Below are 20,642 nucleotides of genomic sequence, written 5' to 3'. Positions count from 1 at the left end.
AGGTGCTGATGAAGTCAGAAGCGTTTTGGGGATGGTGGGCAGGAAACAGCTTTAAAAGACCAGACATGAATTTTGGTAGATGGAAAGACAATTAGAAGTCCAGATGGAGAGCCAGTTTCTTGCAGTTGTCACGACCCTCTGGTGCTCTGAACTATTCCAGCAGGCTACCAAAGGACCCAAGGTCTCCTGAGGAACCCAGAGTGCAGAGTTAGAAGGGACAGCACAGAGGTGTCCCACAGGGCTCTGTCTTTCACTTTCACCCTGATCTGAACCAGCAGGTTACAAAGGCCTAAAATGCACAGTCCTGTTGTTACGCCTCACTACACTGATCGTGACATTGAATAAGGCACTGGCAGCTTGCTTTCAAAAGAGTGAAAGAAGAACACAAGAAAGTGAATTAGAGATGAAGAACGCTCACATGAAGGAGAAGAAATGAAAGTAATGAAATGAAAGAAAAGAAACTAGACAGCAAAGGAAAGAGGATCAGGCAATTACACAGCACTTCAGCAAGATGACAGTTCTGCATGCAGCCTGTGGGATCCCAGGGCAATGTGAATTCCAAGCAGGAAAATTCTTGCATCCACCTAAATGGAATAGCCAAATGGAAGGATAAAGATGGAAATGGCATAAGTACCATGCTCCAGACTAAAAATATAAACACACTCTTTATTTCCCAGTCTGTCTTTGGGAAACTGCAACGAGCAATGCTCAGGTCTATTATGTTCTCTAACTCTTGGAAACACAAAGTCTTTATTAATAAAGTGTAATCAGCAGGCTCACACAAACTGCACGAGAATTTTGGTTTGGTTTTTGTTTTGGCTGCATCTCGATTTCACTTCTGATGACTGGTTAGCACTCTATCTTAAGGTTCACACTATACATATACACACACACACTATAAGAAATTAAAGTTTTAAGTTTTCTTTCTTACCTTAAGTTGACTGCAACAAACCACTTTTTCAATTGAACATAAATCAGAAGAAATTTAGCAATCTGTCAGAGCTAATGGACTTAGGATGAAGAAACAAGGTTTTTTCCCTGCACAAACAAGTAGGGTCACTGCATAGCCAGATCTTATTGCAAAGACCTTAACATGATAAAAGCAAAAAGCATTAACTATATTAATGGCTGTTCAAAATGAAATGTCTCTGCAATATAGCAATGCATTATTATCTAGCTTCTGCTCACTTTTTGATTAAAACACCAACCAACCCAAGCCACTCACTCTTCATAGTTTAAGAGGCCCAAAGCTCCTTCATGAAACAATTCTGTTGTCACTTTTATATAGGGTTAGTTGATGCCTTCCGCCTCCTTTTTCTCAGTGAGCTAAATATAATTAATGGCTTCAAAATGGAATTAGTTCAACAGCATTTGGCTGAAAGCATTTATTGATATGAATCCAGTTATAAACCATAACTCAAAGGCGTATTGTAAAGAAATTTACTTCACTGAAAATTCAAATAGCAGCCTTCTATATAGAAGTGGTATTAAAGCTTACACATTAGTACAGTCACCATAAATTCTGATTTTAACAGGCTTGGATAAACATATAAATTTTGGCTCAGCGAGTCTGCTTCGGCTGTCAATACTCTGAAATAGATACAAGCTTTAACAAACCTTTAATTCAAAAGCCCATTACTGCACCAACTGAAATAGAAAAGACCTGAGTATCAAAGAGGAGTTCTTCCCCACTTTCATGGTATTACTTCTGTAAGACAGCAATTGATCTACAGCCCTTGAAAGAAAACAACTCGCTTCCCTCTCCTGGATAAAAGTCAGTGCAGTTTTTTCATCCATCACAGTGTAACAGCATCAAAATACACCTTCTGCATCTGCTTAAAACAAGGAAATAAACACCCTGCAAGTCACAAAGCCATTCCATGACATGTCAATTTACTTTTTCTGGCAGATTCACTACAGAAAAAACATGTTTTCATTAAAAAAACCTAAATGAAGATTTGTTTAAAGCCGTCAATAAGAGAGAAATGGGGAAAAAGAGAAGGAAGAATTTTTAAACATCTACATACTGCTAATGTTACTCTGAGGTGCTCTTCCACTCCATAAAGAAAACATGGAGAGATTCCTGCATCCAATGTCCTGAGATTTATTAAACTGCCAGACTAACTGTTGGTTACTTAATGACTAATAACATCGACAGTATTTAGCAGCAGCTGATAAATTGTGTAACCAACCTAATTTACCCTCTCTTGACATTAAAACCAGTCACTGTTAATAAATAACATCTTAAAACATTTGGGTGGGTTCTTTAATTCAATGAACAATGTATTTGGAACTACTGTGATGGCATTAGTGGGCAGGTACACAAATACAAGCTTATATGGTCTCTTTTAGAATCCAGTCCTTCGGTTGCCTGTGTTCTGTTACTATGTGCTCTTTTCCCTGAGAAACACCATAGTATTTAAACTCAGGGGTTTTTTTGTATGGGAATGCTTTTTATTCTTTCAGGCCATGCTAAATCCCCTTAGATTAGCTGGTTCAATGATCTGATCTAATGAAAATGGTACGATTTTGAGGAGCAGTAACAAGCAGAGCTCACCGAGAGCCCTCATGGCATTACTGGCCCAGCTGAAAGGAGGGAAGAGTTCTTCCCCAGAACTGCACAGAGGCAGCTCAGCCTGCAGCTGGTGACAGGGCCCAGCTGGGTGTTTGGTGCACACAGGCAACTCCACTGATGTGAGCAGAAATTCAAACAGGAGCTGCTACACCAACCTTGGGGCCGCTCGCTGTGCATCCAGCCAAAGGGCAACTTCCTCTAGGCAGCCTTTGGGACAACAAAACACCCTTGAGAAGAAGTGTAAATGCCTACAAGAGAGTACATTTGGAATAATTTCTCCCCTTCAACTAACGTGCTTTAGGAGCATTCAAATTGCTTGGGACATGGTATTATTTTCAAAAGGAAAAATGAGTAGGTACTTAAAACCAAATGAATCTCAGGACTACTTTCTACTGGCATTGCTTACAATGGGCTTAATTATTTATGGGAAGAAACCATCCCATTGTACATCTGCTGGAATTTTTGAAAAACAAGTAAGTGGAATAAAAATTAAAATCTTGTTTGCAAAGCACTGGATTAGCAGCAAGCAATCTGGGTTTTGTCTCCTCGGATAAATCTCCTAGATAGCTGGATCAAAGAAGTCCTTTGTGAAACAGACACTTTACTGAGATGTTTGGAGACTTGGAACATTTTCCAAAGTGATAACCGTTTTGGTATCCAGCTTAAGACAACTTTGAAAGCATTTTCTGAAAACTGGAATTAATTATAATTAAATTAATTCTTCTCCCGCATTATATTTGGTGATTATATTTGAAGTCATGCTATGTAATTTCAATTATTAAGGTGTTTTTACACTAGAAACAGATAAAAGTCCTCAGAAACTCTAAAACTTGCACCAATGACAAAATGCTTGGCTAACAAAAACCGACTCCAGTTCAGAACTAATGCCTCTGCCAGCACACAGCAGCGCTCCTCATGTGAGACACACAGCTTTATGCCAGCTTTGGACATGCTTCTGGAACTTCAACTTTAGGCTCCACAGAGACAAGCTGGACATCTGTGCACGCTGCTCATTCAGGATATTCATTCACACACAGAGAGATCCCATCCCCACTGAAACAAAATTTGAACTTGGCGGTTACCCAATCGCCAGTGCTGCAGCTACAGCCCAAGACAAGAAGTTAAGCCACACAGCCCCACATTATTTTTGCTGGCACCTCCCTAAGAAATTTTTCAATTCAATTCAATGAAGGAAAAGAGAAAAGTAATGAAGGATTTCATTTTGGGATTTTGATTTTATGAGCTGCTGGCAACTGTTCCTGGCCAAGAGCATACACACACTCTGTGACATAAACTGTTAACCTGACACTGGTATTCTGAAGGTGAGAAGGAGCCTCAAAAAGTTCATTGTTGGTGTGTTTTGTCTTTTGTTGATTTTTTTTTTAATTGGAAAGTGAACATTCCTTCAATTTAGCATATAAATTGAATTAATTTGATTAGTCTTTCTAAGATGTAAACTCTTGTCTGTCCAAACACTGTCTGTGCCAGGCAGCAGGTCAGGGCTTGACACGCTGAGTGAGAAAAGCTCCACCTTCAAACAGCACGGCACAAACATGTCTGCAGTTCAATCTGCAGAGCAGGGAACTTGCACAGCCTCTACATTCACCAGACAACAGTGCTCACTACTTAAAACCAATTATTACCATTCCCTAAGAAAAGCCTTGACTTCAGCATGCTGAGCACCCTCAACTCCCCCCAGTGCCCCGCGTGCACAATGAGCAGCCAGTGCCACCAGAAGGACTCCAGTGTGACACAAGATCCAGGGAAAACACTTCCTTGGTGAAGCTCTTCAAGCACAGCCCATTTCTCCCCCTCAGCCACAAAACAGACACAGAAATGGGCCTCCTTAAAAACAGCTGCATTACACTTTCCTCTAAACAGAAAAGCAGGAATTTATTGTCCCTCTAATGTCTTCCTCAAAATCCCAAAAGTGCCCATTTGAGGGGCCGAAAGCTCGTGGCAACAGCTCCTCCTCCTTCCTGCTTGGCCACAGGCCTTGCCTTGGTACATGTACTGTCCCAGGATGGAATTCCCTCTCCAGGTGACACCACTGCAGTGGGGTGGGGATTGGTTTTCAACATATTTCTGGAAGAATAATTCATTCATGTTGTCATCACAGCCACCCAGATCTCCACACACACAACTGCTGCACCTTTTTGCAGTAATGCTACAGAGGATCCTGCCTTTTTCCAAAGAGATAATTACAGACTGCTTGCTGACAATTATTTCCAGTCTCAAAGCAAACAAGACAAACAATGGCACAAATCAGTGATCCATGTCATATCTTAGGCAACAACTTAATTATCAGAATGAATGTATTTAAAGCACAGCATTAACGAAAGGAACATTCTAACAACACTTTACCTGACACTGTCTCACAAATGTACAAATACAGTCTAAGGAGCAATCAGAACATCAGCTTGAAGGGAGTAAAAAATACTGTGACCAGTAGTAACAAGGGTGTTTTATTTGAGCTTCCTTCACAGACGGCCCTGCCCTGGCCTTTTGGAGAATTTTCTGTCCTTCCATCAAATGCAAATGCTCGTCTCTCCTGAGGTGCTCAAATTGTTATTTTCAAGCCTTGATGTCTTAACACAATTCCCAGCAGTTCTTCTTAGCCTTTTACATTCTGACTTCTGTTTACTGATGCACTACTTCTCCAAGTGTAGTAGCACATCAATTAATTATACAGTAGTCTGCCTAATCAGGTTTCCCCAGGGTTTTTAACAGAAACCCTTTGTATTTCTTAATGATTCCACGAGATTGTAACTATTTTTAGTTCTGCAGTAAAAGAAATGAGTCTGCTGACAATACTATCTCCTAAAAAGGTGGAACTGCTATTGAAATGGTTGATCCAAGCACACTCAAACGTTGGAGAATTCAGATTTAGTCTGGATCTTATGATTAACATTTCTGTATATAACATATGCAGTCACCACTTACAGAGACACAAATTAAGTAGAAAGCCTGGAACTGAAGAATAGATGTGACCTACTTATCATTTTAATATTAAAGCAGATACATTCAAGTTAATAGCAAAGTCTCCACTGTCTTCAATACAGTTCACCAATTGGTCAGTGAGAGTCCAATAATTTCCTTGACCAACTTCTCCTGACCTGTCTTGTCCTGAAAGAGGACATGCTCTACCATACCCAAGATCACTTTTTAGTTCTAAGGCAGACGTACACAAACTTGTTCTCTAAAGGGGATTTCAAGTTTAATAAGAATTAATAAGAAAAAACAATAAAACCCCACCAAATGACAGAACCACAACAAATTACTAAAAGCACAAATCAGTAGAAATACATCAAGCTTTCACATTATAAAAGCTGAGAAAAACAGTAAAACACAGGTGGAGGACTTCTCCTGTGCCAGAGCTGGTTACATATTTGGCTGAATTGTGTGTTGTACTAAGAGAGGCCAGAATTAAAAATATTAAGTAGACAGCTGCCTTACTACAGAAGAGTTTCTCTCATGGATCATAAGAGGAGTCTGTGTTGGAGGCACCTCTGGAGATGGCTTGATGCAGCCCCTGCTCTAAGCAGGGTCAAATAAGGCCCAGGGCTGTGTCCAACTGAGAATCTCCAAGAATGGAGACCCCACAACCCCTCTGGGCAACACAACACAGTACGTGAGCAATCTGAGCACTGGCATGACAACACCTAAATCAAAAAGCAGACCTTTCCCTTTCATTAGAGCATTTGAGAGCCCCTTGGCCCAGGCTCCCTGCTGCAGACACAGGTCCATCTGTCAGCCAGCCCTGGGTCACAGGGACACAAACCGCAGCGCTGACATCGCCAAAGCTCCGACGCTCCTGCCGAGAGCATCGGCGTGCCCGGGTTCTGAGACACCGCTCCTCATTCTTGCTCTTACCTACTCCCCAAATCAGAAATGAAGATGTGCCAGAGATCATTTCCACATTATGAAAGCAGCTCTTTATAGCATTCCACGGGGACCTGTCTGCAAGGATGAACTGTATCTCTGTGCAGTTCCTTTTGTCCTGTATTTGTTCTTTGATGTACAAATACGCCACAGACTAAGCGGTGATCTCTTTGATGTTGAACTTTTATACTTTATTGCAACTAGCACACTTACAAGAGGAGCTGCCAGTCATTTTTCCCTTCTAAACATTCAAATTTCATGAGACATTTGCTTTATGAGTCATATTTCTTAGTAACTTGTTTTAAGAATTTCCAGAAGAACTGTGCTACTCTTCTGGACTGATAACTTGATTAAAAATCAAGACCTGATCAGGTTTTTCAGGTATTACAAATTAATACAAGCATTGGCTAATATATCCGAGTAGATTTAACATAAAGAATAATTACGTAGTCAAGTATGTATTTCTTCACTCTCTTTTAGGTAATTCTGGAGGGTGCTGGGATCCAGCAGTGACCAGGAGGAGCTGCACTGGGAACAGGACAAACCAAGGCATGCAGGCAGTGGTACCTTCCTGGCTACTCTGCCAGCCTCCAACACTTTACAGTCCAGGGACCGCCAGAGGCAGCCTCTGCAGCACAGCTTTTCATAATGCAGCGTGTACACATTGAATTTTAGGCTTACAATACCACAGCAGATTAAATTACAAAGTTAGTTACTTCTGCAGCAAAACAGTAATCAACACTGGCAGAAATAACATGTTAGGAAGTGCAAATTTACCACCACTAAATGCTACAGCTTTCAGTGTGACATAAAAAAAGCATTTCCATTCTGAAGCACTTTGTGAGGGTTTTTAAATTGATCCTACGAGCTGAAATTCTTTGGAGTGAGATTTTGGTATTCACAAGGTCTCTGCTTTAGAGTGACCTTTATGTTTGGCTACTTTTCCCCTAAGTATAAACACTGCGGTTGAGAGGGAAAACATCAGAAGAAAATTAGAATATTTTGGAACAGTGACATCAAGGAGGGAGCATTTCCCCATACTGAGCTCTAGGTTTCCATAACAAAAATCAGTACTGCTACTGATGGTCCTCTCCAAGCCAAGTAGTTTAAAGGTGTATTGGCAGTGTGCTGGCCAGAGAAATGCACCATGCTGGACATTTTAATCTCAAGTTATAATTTTAAAGTGAATAAACCACACAATAATTTGAGATGGTTTTAGTAAGTGAGCAAAAATATTTAAAATGAAACAAATCTGTTAAAGATACCGATTCCTCTTTTTCCAAAACAATTCACAGCTCAGAAAGGAGAAGTGTTGTTGAGTGCCAGTGAGGTGTGTGCAAGGAGGGAGCGCTCCAGCACCTGCCATGCCACGCAGCCAGGTGCTGCACTCCACCTTTCTGGCTGGGAAATGCAAAGTTAATCCCAGAAATACCAGCAGATTTTTAAGAAATCTGGACAGAGCTAGCCACAGCAATACCAGAAACGCCACATTTTCAGGGCCTTTTCCAGGTTGGGGCAGAAGTTAGTTCTCAGCACTCACCCAGATTCTATCATGTGTAATCAAACAACTCCCCAAGAAAAACACAAGGGTGAAATATTGCTCATGTTACTGAGAGGCTTCACACATAGTGTCCAAGGAAGCATCCCATGCGGGAGGCAGGAGATAGAATTTTGATCCTCCTTGAAGAGAACAATAGAAGAATCAATTCCTGCATTCAGCCGGCCGAGCCGGGCCTGCCCAGCCCCGCTGCTCCCCCGCTATCGCCGGCGATCTGCGAGGCACCAGCGCCCCGGGCCTGTTTGCCTCTGCCATTTAGCAGGCGCCTATGTATATGAGGTTTCTCAAATGAAACATCTCTGGCTCTTTAATTAACCTGTCTGACTTTTTTTTATTATCTGTTGATACAAGAATCTGTCCAGCAGTTACAAACATCTTTATGTACTCATATTTTAAGCAAATACTTCTTTTAATTCAATAAGGCACCCACGGTAGGAGAAAAACTCTCCCCAAAATTTAACATAATGCATCTCTGTCAATCTAACAATTGCAGGGTGTGTCCCTTTGACAGAAAACAACGCTGAGCCTGAGCTCAGCACCTCCAGCCCATCACAAACAAGCTGCCTCTCTCCACACGGCAGAGGACAGTGGCAAACACACCCCCCAGCCCTGGGGACCTCCAGCCTGGCGTTCCAAACCTGGACAGGACGGTGCTCTCACTTACATTTATGTGCTCCATGGGTGGTTTCCCCAGCCCTGGAGAGCTCCAGCCTGGCGTTCCAAACCTGGACAGGACGGTGCCCTCACTTACATGTGCTCCAAGAGTGGTTTCCCCAGCCCTGGGGAGCTCCAGCCTGGCGTTCCAAACCTGGACAGGACGGTGCCCTCACTTACATTTATGTGCTCCAAACTGGAAACATAAAGGTCTATCATACGGCAAATTCTACAGGACTCTAGAAGGAGGTAGTCCAAGGAGAGGAAAAAGCAGGGGCACTCTAGAACAAGCAGTTTTCTGCAGTGCACAAGATGGGTTAATTAATTCCCAAGCTGAGCAAAAAATAACTACAAATTCACTAGAAAAATGTGTGTTTTCTCACAAAAGCTGCTCTGACAAATAAAACACAGACAAAGATGGGCTAATTAATTTAGCCAAATGGGAAAATACACCCATTATGAGAAGCATTATAGTTGTTACAGAAGGACAGCAGCTCCTGCTGCTCCTGCCAAGTAGCACAGCAATTTATACTGTTCAAATTTACACCAGAACTAAAGTATGCGAATATCTATGTACAAAAAGGAAACTCCAAATGTTCTGATGACCAGACCAGGGATCATTTTTTACTGACTTTCAACTCCCTACCTAGACTAAAGGCTCCAGGCAAAGAGCACCTGGGGCTTAGAGAGAATCCAACCTTCTTTTGGGGTGAGAAGAAGATAAATGACCCTTTGAACCATGTCACACCAGGCACAGGGCCAAGCAGAGGAGGCTGGACAAGAGAGTGCTCCTCTCTTCAGAACTAGGAGTGAGGTAAACATAAGCTTATGTAAGTTTTAGGCACACTTAACCCATGGCACAGTATCACCTCCTCAGATCCCTGGCAGTCTCACAAGAGGTGTGAACTAAGTGCCACATGAAATGGGAACCTGATTTCTAATTGGATCATGTAAATTGTACAAGGCATTAAACAGCACACGATACTCGGATGAAGGGAGAAAATTGCTGAGCCAATGAAATACAGGAGCTCTCAGTATCTGCAAGAGCTGGAAGCAGAAGCCATTGCCACAATGCATCACTCCCCATTTCATGCTGTTAACAAAATTACAGTGAGAACAGCAAAGACTTGAGGAGTTCTAGAACATCAGAGTACACTGCAGATGACAGCATGTGCAAACAGTGACAGGACCTTTTCTTTTTTTTTGGCTGTAGTGCAGAGGTGGCAGGAGGTCCAAGCACAGGGCTCTGGGCAGGGCGCCTGCAGTGTCTCTGACCAGCACCACCCAGAGCCAGTGAAAAGCAAGGCTGGCATGCAGGAACACGACCCTGCTTCTCTGGCAACCAGTCTAAATTCCAGCTTGTGGTCCCTTCCGTTTGAAGGAACACTCTGAGAAACCCTATGTCACAGTGTATCTGTCTTTGTAAAGACTTAGTGCCACTTTTCCACCCCTTTGTTTGAGAATGATCAACTTCTTCTAAAGTACATAAATAGTCACGCAGTTGGTTTTATGAAGCATTTTGTCCCAGGATTCAGTGGCAAGAAACAGCACAGTATTTCAAAGAACACAAACAGTACACAATAATTACACGGCTGATACCCTATAAGTATGCTGACTATTCTATTTGCATTGTTCAGAAGTGAAGAGGTTACACTTATTTACATCCAAGCAGCTTTAATTAAGCTTTGAGATAAATGCTCTTAAAATGAAAGCTGGGATGATTATACCTCTCTCCACACTGATTTTAGCCTAGATGGCTATGTCTGCAGCATGACAAAGGGCCCAAAGGCTGGAATCACACAAACAGGTCCTGCACCACTCACCATCACACAGGAAAGAAAACAAAAACCACAGTGAAATCTGAAGTTGACTGTTTAGGTGTGCTGGAGCTGGGCCACAGGTGCAAGGCAGCAGCAGTGGGAGCTGCTGACCCCTGCCAGTCCCCTCTGAGACCAAGGGCTCCAGCTGCACTCACTGACAGCAGCCAGAACCTGGGCCACACCTGACCCCAGCCGTGCTGGGCAGCCCCCAGGCCTCTCTGGGGGGAATCGTGCTCTTGTGAGAGCTCCAGGGTCAGAGGTTCACTTTCAGCTGCAGCCAGAGTGCGTGAGGAGCGTTACCCATGGCAGACACTGCGGTGGCATGGGCAGACCAGCTCCGTGCTCCTGAGGGGCAGCACACAGGCACCAGGAGCGTGCTGGGAGAACATGAGAGAGCTGTCCCAACTGGCATGGCACTGGACTCTGATTTCCCTGCATATCCCTTTGCTCCTTCAACACGCCTGCTTCACCCTCCCCTGACACTGCAAAGGAAAAGGGAAGCAAACACTAATTTAATGACATGTTTCAGGAGAGTGTCAGCAGTGGTAACCTGTGCAGGCAGACAAGCTCAGAGCAGAGTGGTGGTACCTCAGGGGGCTTTCTGCAGTGCACTGAGCTCTCCAGAGAGCGCCCTGCTGCACTAAGCCCCACTGTGGAGAGGGGAGCAGCACGACACCCCGTGAGTCAGTGCCCTGAATCACTCCCTCGTGTTCTCAGCAGAAGGTGCAGGCAACTGGGAGACAGCCTGGAACTGCACCGAGCTTGCCAACCTGGATCCTGCAGAACTTCCCAGCCTAAATGCCTCTAGCAAGGTACAGACTTTGTTCAGCACAGGCAGCTCACAGGATGAAGCACAAGGAGAAAGTCCATCTCCAGACCTCCTGAAAGGCTTATCTGCTTCAACTTCCCAGTCAGTGCCTTTTTTCATCCAACAGGCAGAGAGGTCTGCACGGTACAGACTCACCTTTTTGCGCATAACTTAGTTATTCTTGGAGGACAGAGTGCTCCCCTCCCCTGCTAATGTTTATTGCAAAAAGGAGAAAAATCCCTGATCTTCAAAAAGGAAGAAGACAGTTTCTGTACCATTAGTTATGTGCATATCCCTTAGATATCAGTCCTCAAGGAAAAGACAAACCACAAAAGGAGAGAACTACTGCTTGCTTGATCTCAGGAGTTATCAGCTGTAATTGCAAATTACAGCTCACAGACAAATACAAGAAAGGTGAATAGTTTTTCCTTTCATTGTGAATAAAAAAAAACCAGAAAAACATTCTAAAATGTATCAAGTCTGACTGTAATAACATTCTTGTCATATGCAGTTATTTTGCACACTACAAAAACTTATCTCCTGGGAATGGAAAGGAAAAAAAAGAACATGCTGCATCTCAACTTCCTCCAATACTAGATAGAGAATTGCAATGTATCTACTCAGGAGAGACACAAAGATTTGCCAATTTTGATTTAGTACATATAGTTTAGAATAAAATATACCAATTTAGAACTCTGTTGTGTAGTCAAGACGAAATACCAACAATCCTGATGGTAATTACTCACAATAGTGATCATTTTTACACTTTACTGTAGGCAAGAGAAGCAAGAAAAAAGATTTAAAATCACTTAAGGTTAAAATCGAGTGCTACATCATCCTAGAAAAAACCCCCCAAACATGCTAGGTTCTCTATAATGGGGAATGAGTAAAGAAATTAGTCTTTTTCACACACAGTGGGGAAGTACTTGGCATAAAGAGGACTCAGTTCTTCACTAAGGTCTCTAGACACTACTCCCCAACCTAAAAAATGCCAAAACAAACATTCAGCTCCCCGCTGCAGAGCTGCAGGCCCTTCCCCTGCACCAGGTGAACCAGCTGCCATCTCCCCCTGACACCCCCCACCAGCTCACTGAATAAAGCACAGGGACACTTCACATCTGCCTAAGCCCACACCCCCAAAACCAGCCTATACCCTCCTCTACCACCTCAGCCCCTCAGGGAGTCATTTTGTTTGGTTTCACAAAAAAGGGGCACAGAAGTCCTTCAGTTGTGTCTGTAGACTGCTTGAGTTTTGCCCCAGTTATTCAGAATGATCCTGGAAGAATTATTTTTAGACTGCATTACAAGCCGTTGGGAACCTGCTCACCATTTTAGCCAGGCAAGAGCTGTATGTAAGTTTAAAGAGTCTGGTGAGATGTTCAGCACCCACAGTTTCTGCTGACCTAAACAGGACAGAATCTCCTTACTTGAAACGAGTGTCCCCAACTGAGACTTGTACAGAGCATGCAACTGCCTTTGATTTTCACAGAGCGAGACATAAAGACAGATTTCCTCTTTTACTTTTAAATCTCGAGGGTCTTTCAAAGAGCCTGAAAAGTACATTTCAGCAATAAACCTCAAACCAATCTTATCCTCTGAATGTAATGCAACAAATGTCTTAGATACAAGCAAGTCATTCAGATCAGTCAAATGAAATTAAAGCAACAAGAAAACAGCCTGTCAGCTAGCAATTCCAAAGGCCAGATTCTGTTAATATTTAGTCAACAGAAGTTCTCCACTGGACTATTTGCTAAATTGGATTTAACTTTCAATAGCGCCACAGTAAAGGTAAATTTAAGCACGCTTCAATTTGCAAAGCTACCTTTTTTTTAAAAACCTATAGCAAGATATTTTTCCATAGGCATTTGTTTACTGGTGAAAAGCACTGAGTAATTACCAACGTGCTGGGAGGCTGGTGCCAGGATACACGACAAAAAACACGTCAAAAGGTCAGGCTTGACAGACTGGGAAAAGCTCACCCAAATGAAGCAGCGGTGCGTGCATCCCTGTCTGCCCCCGGAGCCGCCCGGCTCTGCCGGCTCCGCTCGCTGCAGGAAAAGCACCTGGGGCAGTGGGACACGGCAGCCAGGAGTGCTGCCTGCTGCACAGCTGCAGCCAGGAGTGCTGCCTGCTGCCCTGCAATGCTGCCTGCTGCATGGCTGCAGCCAGGAGTGCTGCCTGCTGCATGGCTGCAGCCAAGAATGCTGCCTGCTGCCCTGCCGTGCTGCCTGCTGCATGGCTGCAGCCAGGAGTGCTGCCTGCTTCCCTGCCATGCTGCCCTGCAGTGCTGCCTCCTGCACAGCTGCAGCCAGGAGTGCTGCCTGCTGCCCTGCAATGCTGCCTGCTGCATGGCTGCAGCCAGGAGTGCTGCCTGCTGCATGGCTGCAGCCAAGAATGCTGCCTGCTGCCCTGCCGTGCTGCCTGCTGCATGGCTGCAGCCAGGAGTGCTGCCTGCTTCCCTGCCATGCTGCCTGCTGCAGTGCTGCCTGCTGCCCTGCCGTGCTGCCTGCTGCAGTGCTGCCTCCTGCACAGCTGCAGCCAAGAGTGCTGCCTGCTGCCCTGCCGTGCTGCCTGCCACCCTGCCATGCTGCCTCCTGCATGGCTGCAGCCAGGAGTGCTGCCTGCTGCCCTGCCGTGCTGCCTGCTGCATGGCTGCAGCCCGGACAGCGCTGCCTGCTGCATGGCTGCAGCTCGGGCTCTCCGCAAAAATGCGTCAGATTCCAAAAATCCTGACACAGTGCAGTCATCTTCCTTAAAACAAGTGTTTTTTAACGACTGAATTTTCATTTGGGAGCAGTCAGTAGAAAGGACAGTTATATTTCCAATGATTCAAGCACAGATCCCCAAAGCGAAACAATTTTCCTTACAGCCTAGGAACAACAGATTCTACTCATCTGGTCCATCTTCCACAAAACAGCAACAGACTGGACTTTACATTAACACAGCAGTAGTCAGGATTAGGACCTCAAATGCCACCTTAACAGTAAATACATCTGGGTTTAAATAGATTAGAAAATTTACATCAGCCTTTCCACCAATCTCTATTGAGGAACGTGCACAACAATGCTAACGCAACTATTGCCAAGTTCCTGTCCATACTTTATAACTCATCAGTGGACTGAACCCTTCTGACCAGGCCTGATGATGGCACAGGACAAGCACCTGAGCTCTCACCAGCACTGACTGACACACCTCTGTACAACGCAGGCACCAGAACGTGGAACAGCCCCACAGCCAGGAAACGATCTGCCCTGGTTTGGGCTCACCTCCGTTCTGTACTGGCCTGACAAAGGAACTCCTGGTTCCACCCCAGCACAGGGTACCTGCCCATCAGCACTCAGCTCTGCTCTCCTTGAAGTCACCCTGAGGCTCCTGCCAGGGAAGACTCTCTCTGGAATAAGATCTGCACCAGTGCCTACGCCGGCAGAATGATCGGATTTCTTCGCAAACTTCACTGGTGAGCACGTAAAGTTGCTGTGTCCCTTAGCAGTGTCAGCTGCTGAGCCTGTGTTACCAACTAAAAATGCAAGGCTTCCTGGATACTCTACAGACTCACAGCAGTTGGCAAATAATTTCTAAAAGCCCATCAATCTAGAAAATACTTATTCAGTCATTAAGAACTTTGATGCTTCATCTCTGCCTGTTTTCTTAGAAATCAGTTGGAAAAAAATCCTCTTTCTGCTCTGCCTGAAATGAGCAAGTTTCATTTCCTAACACGCAGCCTGTCTCAAAGACATGCCCAGGCTCTTCCCTGGACTGGTCTGTTCCCAGCACTGTAGGTGTGTGAGTGCAGTGCTCCATGTGTGACAGCTGGCTCGTCTTTACCCACCCAAACCTGGATGCAGGCTCAGGAATTTTCACAATTAAAGAGAACATGTTGGCCAGAACATTGTGTTGCAAGAAAAATAAAACAACTCACAAAATAACTTCATATGGTATCAGTTTGGGCTACCTGAACAGCAATAGGAAAGGCATTAATACTCCCCCTTTTACCCAAAAAAGAAAATTAAACCAAATATGAAAATCCCATGTTCTCCTTAAGACCATAATTTTTTGCACTGTAACTTCAGAACTGTAAAAGATTAGAAGACACCACCACAGGATAGAGAACAAACAAGATACCCAATTCACGTCCAGATTTTGCGTTTTTCCCTTTTACTTTTGAGCTTAAACAAACTCCATATCCTATTCTATTGGTCTACTTCTCTCAAATCATAATATTGGCCTGTGGATCTATTATTTCACAGCAGTCAGAGGCCCTTTTAAGACAAATGACAACACATTTCCTCCAGCTGAAACCTGTCCAGCAAATTAGAGAAAGGATAAGAAACCAAGGAAGTTTTTCAATGCATTAGAGAACTAAATATTATGAAACATGAATTAAATGCACTATAGAAGTGGTCTGTAAAAAGTACAAAGACCTACACATTTCCATAATAAAGCCACTAGGAATTACACTTTAAAATCCAAAAGCTGGGCTCTGCCAAGATTTTCCATCAGTGTGGAAATTGGTTTAAATGAAACTCCCAAGAGAATAAAAAATATATTTCGGAGTTGAATTGCTGTAAATCATCCGCCTGTTCTTTTACAACACACCTTAAATCTCTGTCCAGAAGCACACAACATAATCACACCCCCAATATTTTTGTGTGTGTACTTCCCTCCCTCTTTTTAAAAAATTGTTTATTTAATTTCATGGTTCTAAAAGGCTTATAAGGGATACGCTGAAAAACTGTTATCAGAATGTGTAGAATTCTAAAGGACTGCTAAAATATCCATGTAGTTTGCACTTAAAAAAAATGCACTTCCTTTTGTTACAGATGCAAGTATCTGAATCAACCCAATTACATTTTCTTGCCAAATACATTCAGCATGGCTAATGATTAATGAATACAGTGCTTTTCTTTTTATTCACACAGGCTTCTCTCCAAGAAGAAAAGGAAGCCGCGTAATTGAAAATTACCGTCCTTAAACACTATGCTGCTACTGGTGTGCATTACCTAGTGCCTTGCAAAGTGGAAAAAAAAGGAAACAGTCTCTAACTGAAGCAAGACTCAATATTCTTTTCCCAAGTAACTGAATTTTTAAAGAGAAATTTTGCCTAAAATTCATTTTAAACAGCACACATTTAGTATTTTAGTGGGGGCATTAAATTCATATATTTTTAGATTACTGTGAAAAAATACTGTATGTAAGTAAGATGGTTATTCAAATTAATTTTTTTTCCTATATTAAAAAAAACCCCATACCTATGACTTGAAAAACACTGCAATGCAAAGCTCTACTGTGGACCTAATTTTATTAAAAAACAGGGCAGACTACAAACGTACCTCTAAACTTTTGGTATCTCATCAAAAACTTCGTTTGACTGTCCTCAGTCTGCCACTGCCCCTCATTAAGGACTCGAATCCGCAAGAAGAGAAAACTCCAGGTTTAGAAAAAATAAGTCACTAAGTAACTCGGCTTTTTCCTTTTATTCCAAAGCCTTTGAAAGATGAGCAGCTGCCAGAAGACGGCATTTCAGCCCCGGCAGCCGCCCAGAGGATGCTGCACGTCCTTTGCTCTTGGCTAGGATCAGATTTTAGGGAGCCCGTTTTCTCCGCGGGCTGCGGGAAGCCCGAGCGCAGCCGGTGTCGGCCCGGAGCGGGCTCAGCCGCAGCCCCGCCAGCCCAGCGCCGGCCGGCAGCGCCTCTGCCCTCGAACTTGCAGGCGCCGCTCAGCGCAGCGGCTCCGCGGTGCTCCCGCCGCCACCGAGCCGGGAACGAGCCGCCCGCGGCCCCGAGAGCCGCCCGGGCCCCGCACGGCCAGCGCCGGCCCGGCCCGGCAATGAGCGGCGCCGGACCCCGAGCGGCGGCCCCGGGAGCGCGGAGGCCGCGGAGCGCCGCGACTCCGGCCGGCGCCGCTCATTGCCCGGGCCGGGCTTTCGTGCCTACCTTTCATCGCGGCGAGCACAACGCACATCATTTGTCAGCGGCGAACGGCGGGGAGCGGAGCGGAGCGCGGCGAGCAGGAGGCGGGGAGGGGAGGCGGGACGGGCCCTCGGCGTGAAGCACCAGCACCGCCGCCGCCTCAGCAGCAGCAGCCGCCGCCTGCCAGCGGAGAGCCGCGCCGCGCCGCCATCCCCCGGCCCATATGAGGCTCCATGTGACCCGCTAACACCGAGCCAGCCCCGGCCCCCCGCCTTGTTTACACCGCTCGCCCCGTCCCCTCCCCTGCCGCCGCCGAGGGGCGGTCACGGGGCGCGCCCGGCGCGCAGCACCGCCCCCGCCGCCCCGGGGCTGCTCCGCCCGGCCCCGCACGGCACGGCACGGCCCGGCAGGTGCGGCACGGCCCGGCAGGTGCTGCCCGGCCCCGGCAGGTGCTGCTCCGCCCGGCCCCGCACGGCCCGGCCCGGCAGGTGCTGCCCGGCCCCGCACGGCTCGGCTCGGCAGGTACTGCCCGGCCCGGCCCCGCACGGCACGGCACGGCACGGCCCGGCACGGCCCGGCAGGTGCTGCCCGGCCCCGGCACGGCCCGGCCCGGCAGGTGCTGCCCGGCAGGTGCTGCCCGGCCCCGCACGGCTCGGCTCGGCAGGTGCTGCTCCGCCCGGCCCCGCACGGCACGGGTCGGTCCGGCAGGTGCTGCCCGGCAGGTGCTGCCCGGCAGGTGCTGCCCGGCCCCGCACTGCACGGCAGGTGCTGCCCGGCCCCCGGCGGCAGAAGCGCTCCCGCAGCGCCCCAGAGCAGCTCCCGTCCCTCGGGTCCCGCAGCTCCAGCGCGTTTGTTCCCCGCAGCCCCCCCGAGTGTTGTTTTAAGTAAAAAATAACCGCGTTGCCGCTACATCTTGGCACAACGCTCCGCAGTTAATAGTCGCTGACTCGATCAAGCAGAGCAGCATTTACATTTTAAATCTGTCTGGTGACGGGTTCATGCTTTCCTAGGATTTACTTGGAACGTCTGAAACATGATACCACTGCTGGAGTTTTCATCTATTCTATAGCATCAGATGTCACCGTACTGTCAGTTTGTGAGATGAAGTTTTACATTCATGGATATACACACAGCCACACTACAGGAGGGATGGCGCATGACTGAGCACACCCACAGACACAAAAATAATCCGAGCTATTAAAAAAACACACACTTTGCTGAAAATTGCATTAACAAAACCAGTATTTTTTTCCAATTCCTGTATTAGCCACTGGAATAAACTCTCATGAAATACAAAACCACACCAAAAAAAAAAAAAAATTGATGCATTACAAGCTGTTTAAGAGGGGACAGAATATACTATACTATTTAATCTAATTCAATCAGAAGTATAAGTATTTAACAAAAATAAGGGAAAATAGTTACAAACAAAAGCCAGAGGAACCATCTTAATATTTGAAATGAAGCCCTATATTTAGAAAGCCTTTATGAGATGAGGACACTGAAACAATCTAGTATTAAATGGCCCTTAATTGCTAATTCTTACCTATTTCTTTAATGAGTTCTTAATACAGTATGATATTATTTAAATGTGATTTGATCCAAGTGTACTTACCATTTATCAGTCTAGTCATTCAAGCCCCATTAATGCAAAATACTGTTTTAAATTTTCCTTCTTTCAAAAAACATTAAAACATTAAAAATTCCAAGAGCTAATCTGCTGCAGTAGTGTAAATTTAGCAGGTATCTTTGTCATAAAATTTTTCATCTACATTTGCTCTCCTTACATTAAGCCATTCCTACCAATAGCACATGTACAGTGAGATACTGCTCAGAAAATGTACAGTGGCAGAGCTGGTCCCAGATGGGTTTGTGCTCATGGAGTTTTACCTGCAGCACAAGCTGTAAAGTTGCAATGTACTGAACAGAAACCTTACAGGGCATTCTGGACTGAATCAAATCCCACCAGCAGTGCTGCTCAGAGCTCCTCAGGCCTGCAGGATGCTGCTTTTACACATGGGCCAGCTGTGGGATTTAGATGCAGCCAGAAAGCTTGGAGCATGCACAAGAGAGAAGAATGATGTCCTAATGCATTGTAATGTGGAGTTAGATCTTTGTAAACATTTTGCTCTGACACAGCAAGTAATGTCAGACCAATGGCCTGAAAAATGTCATAGTCCATTAGCACTAGTTGTCTTGTCAGACATTTAACCTTAAGGTACACAGCATTACATTATTACTGATCTGGATTTGTTTCCAGTCCAGCTGAAATGCAACTGGTAATCTGGAATGACATCTGATGTGCTAAACGGCTTCAATAATAAGCAGACAACACAGAATTGCATTCTTACAAAGGCTACTTCATAAAATCACAGAAGATTTGTCATCAGACATTTTATGTGAGAAGAGCCTACCTAAAATAGTTTATTATTTGTTATCAATATCCCATCTAAAGCAATCTGCTGACTTTGGAATATGTAAACACACCCATCTGCACTTGGGTTTTCTGTCTCACATTGACCTCATCATGAAAACTCCATCCAAAATCCATTTCCTTCCCCATTTACCAAACTACTGCAATAGTGACAGTCTCTCTGGAGTTCAGACACGGTATCAGTGACAACACAATGTGCCAGTCAAATAACACTGAGCTGAGTATTACAGTACACTTGACAGGCAATTGCTCTCACTGTTTGTGCAGCAGGGTTTCATTTGACTGATAGGAATGCATCCCAGCTTCCAGAATCTTGTCTATCCTGCCTGCTCCTTCAGCTTTTGATAGATACCCATGAAACACTGCAAGACTGCAAACACTTCACAGGAGTGAGAAACTACACTTCAGGGTACATTCAATTCTTGCCTTGACTTCTGTGTTCCAAGACCTCCTGAACATGTCAGATGTGTTTATTAATGGTTCAGAGTGAGCAGTGGCCTGCAAACAGACCCTGACCACAGCACGTGCTCATCCTTTGAGCCACTGTGGCACAGCCCAAGCACACCCAAACATCCAAGAACTACAAACCTTAGATTGCTGCTTTAGGGATGGGAACAGATTGGGGAACCTTATCAAGTATTGCTCTGTGTTGTGCTGACATAAAAGGTGTTCAGCTTGTCAGCCTAACCACAAGCCTCTGCAGCAATCTGAGGGAAACAACTGTTTCTAGAAATCTTTTCAACCCTGCTGCAAAACAGAGAAGTGTTAAATTGCTAACAGAGAAAGGGGAAACACCTATGACAGCTATTAGCACTGGTAATGCAAGAGACAGTGTTAATTGAGTATTCTAGGCACAGGACAGAAAACACTGAGAAGCTTCCTCCACCTCTTTTTAAACCCACTGAGCGAAGTAATAAATTCAGCTTCTAAGATGAACCAACTACTTCTAACTATTTGTTCAAGGACATCCCCAAACTGAAGTAGTTTAAATGCAACTAATTA

General features: G+C 45.0%; 1 protein-coding gene across 3 annotated transcripts in view; it reads right to left on the bottom strand.

The window, feature by feature from the left end:
• Positions 1-20,642, bottom strand: part of RORA (RAR related orphan receptor A) — a 359,059-nt gene that overhangs the window by 54,396 nt on the left and 284,021 nt on the right. Inside the window, exon 1 of one of the 3 annotated variants that reach the window (XM_077185317.1) lies at positions 17,231-17,378. The exons of the other annotated variants lie outside the window; for them this stretch is intronic. Within the exon in view, the coding sequence (XP_077041432.1) occupies positions 17,231-17,261 (31 nt within the window). The 5' untranslated portion in view covers positions 17,262-17,378. Of the gene's footprint in view, positions 1-17,230; positions 17,379-20,642 lie in introns of those variants that run through there. 3 annotated transcript variants of the gene reach the window in all.

Source organism: Agelaius phoeniceus, chromosome 13 (assembly GCF_051311805.1).
Source record: "Agelaius phoeniceus isolate bAgePho1 chromosome 13, bAgePho1.hap1, whole genome shotgun sequence".
NCBI lineage: Eukaryota > Metazoa > Chordata > Aves > Passeriformes > Icteridae > Agelaius > Agelaius phoeniceus.
The sequence above is the reverse complement of the archived record's forward strand: the minus strand, read 5'-3'. Positions and strand labels throughout refer to the sequence as shown.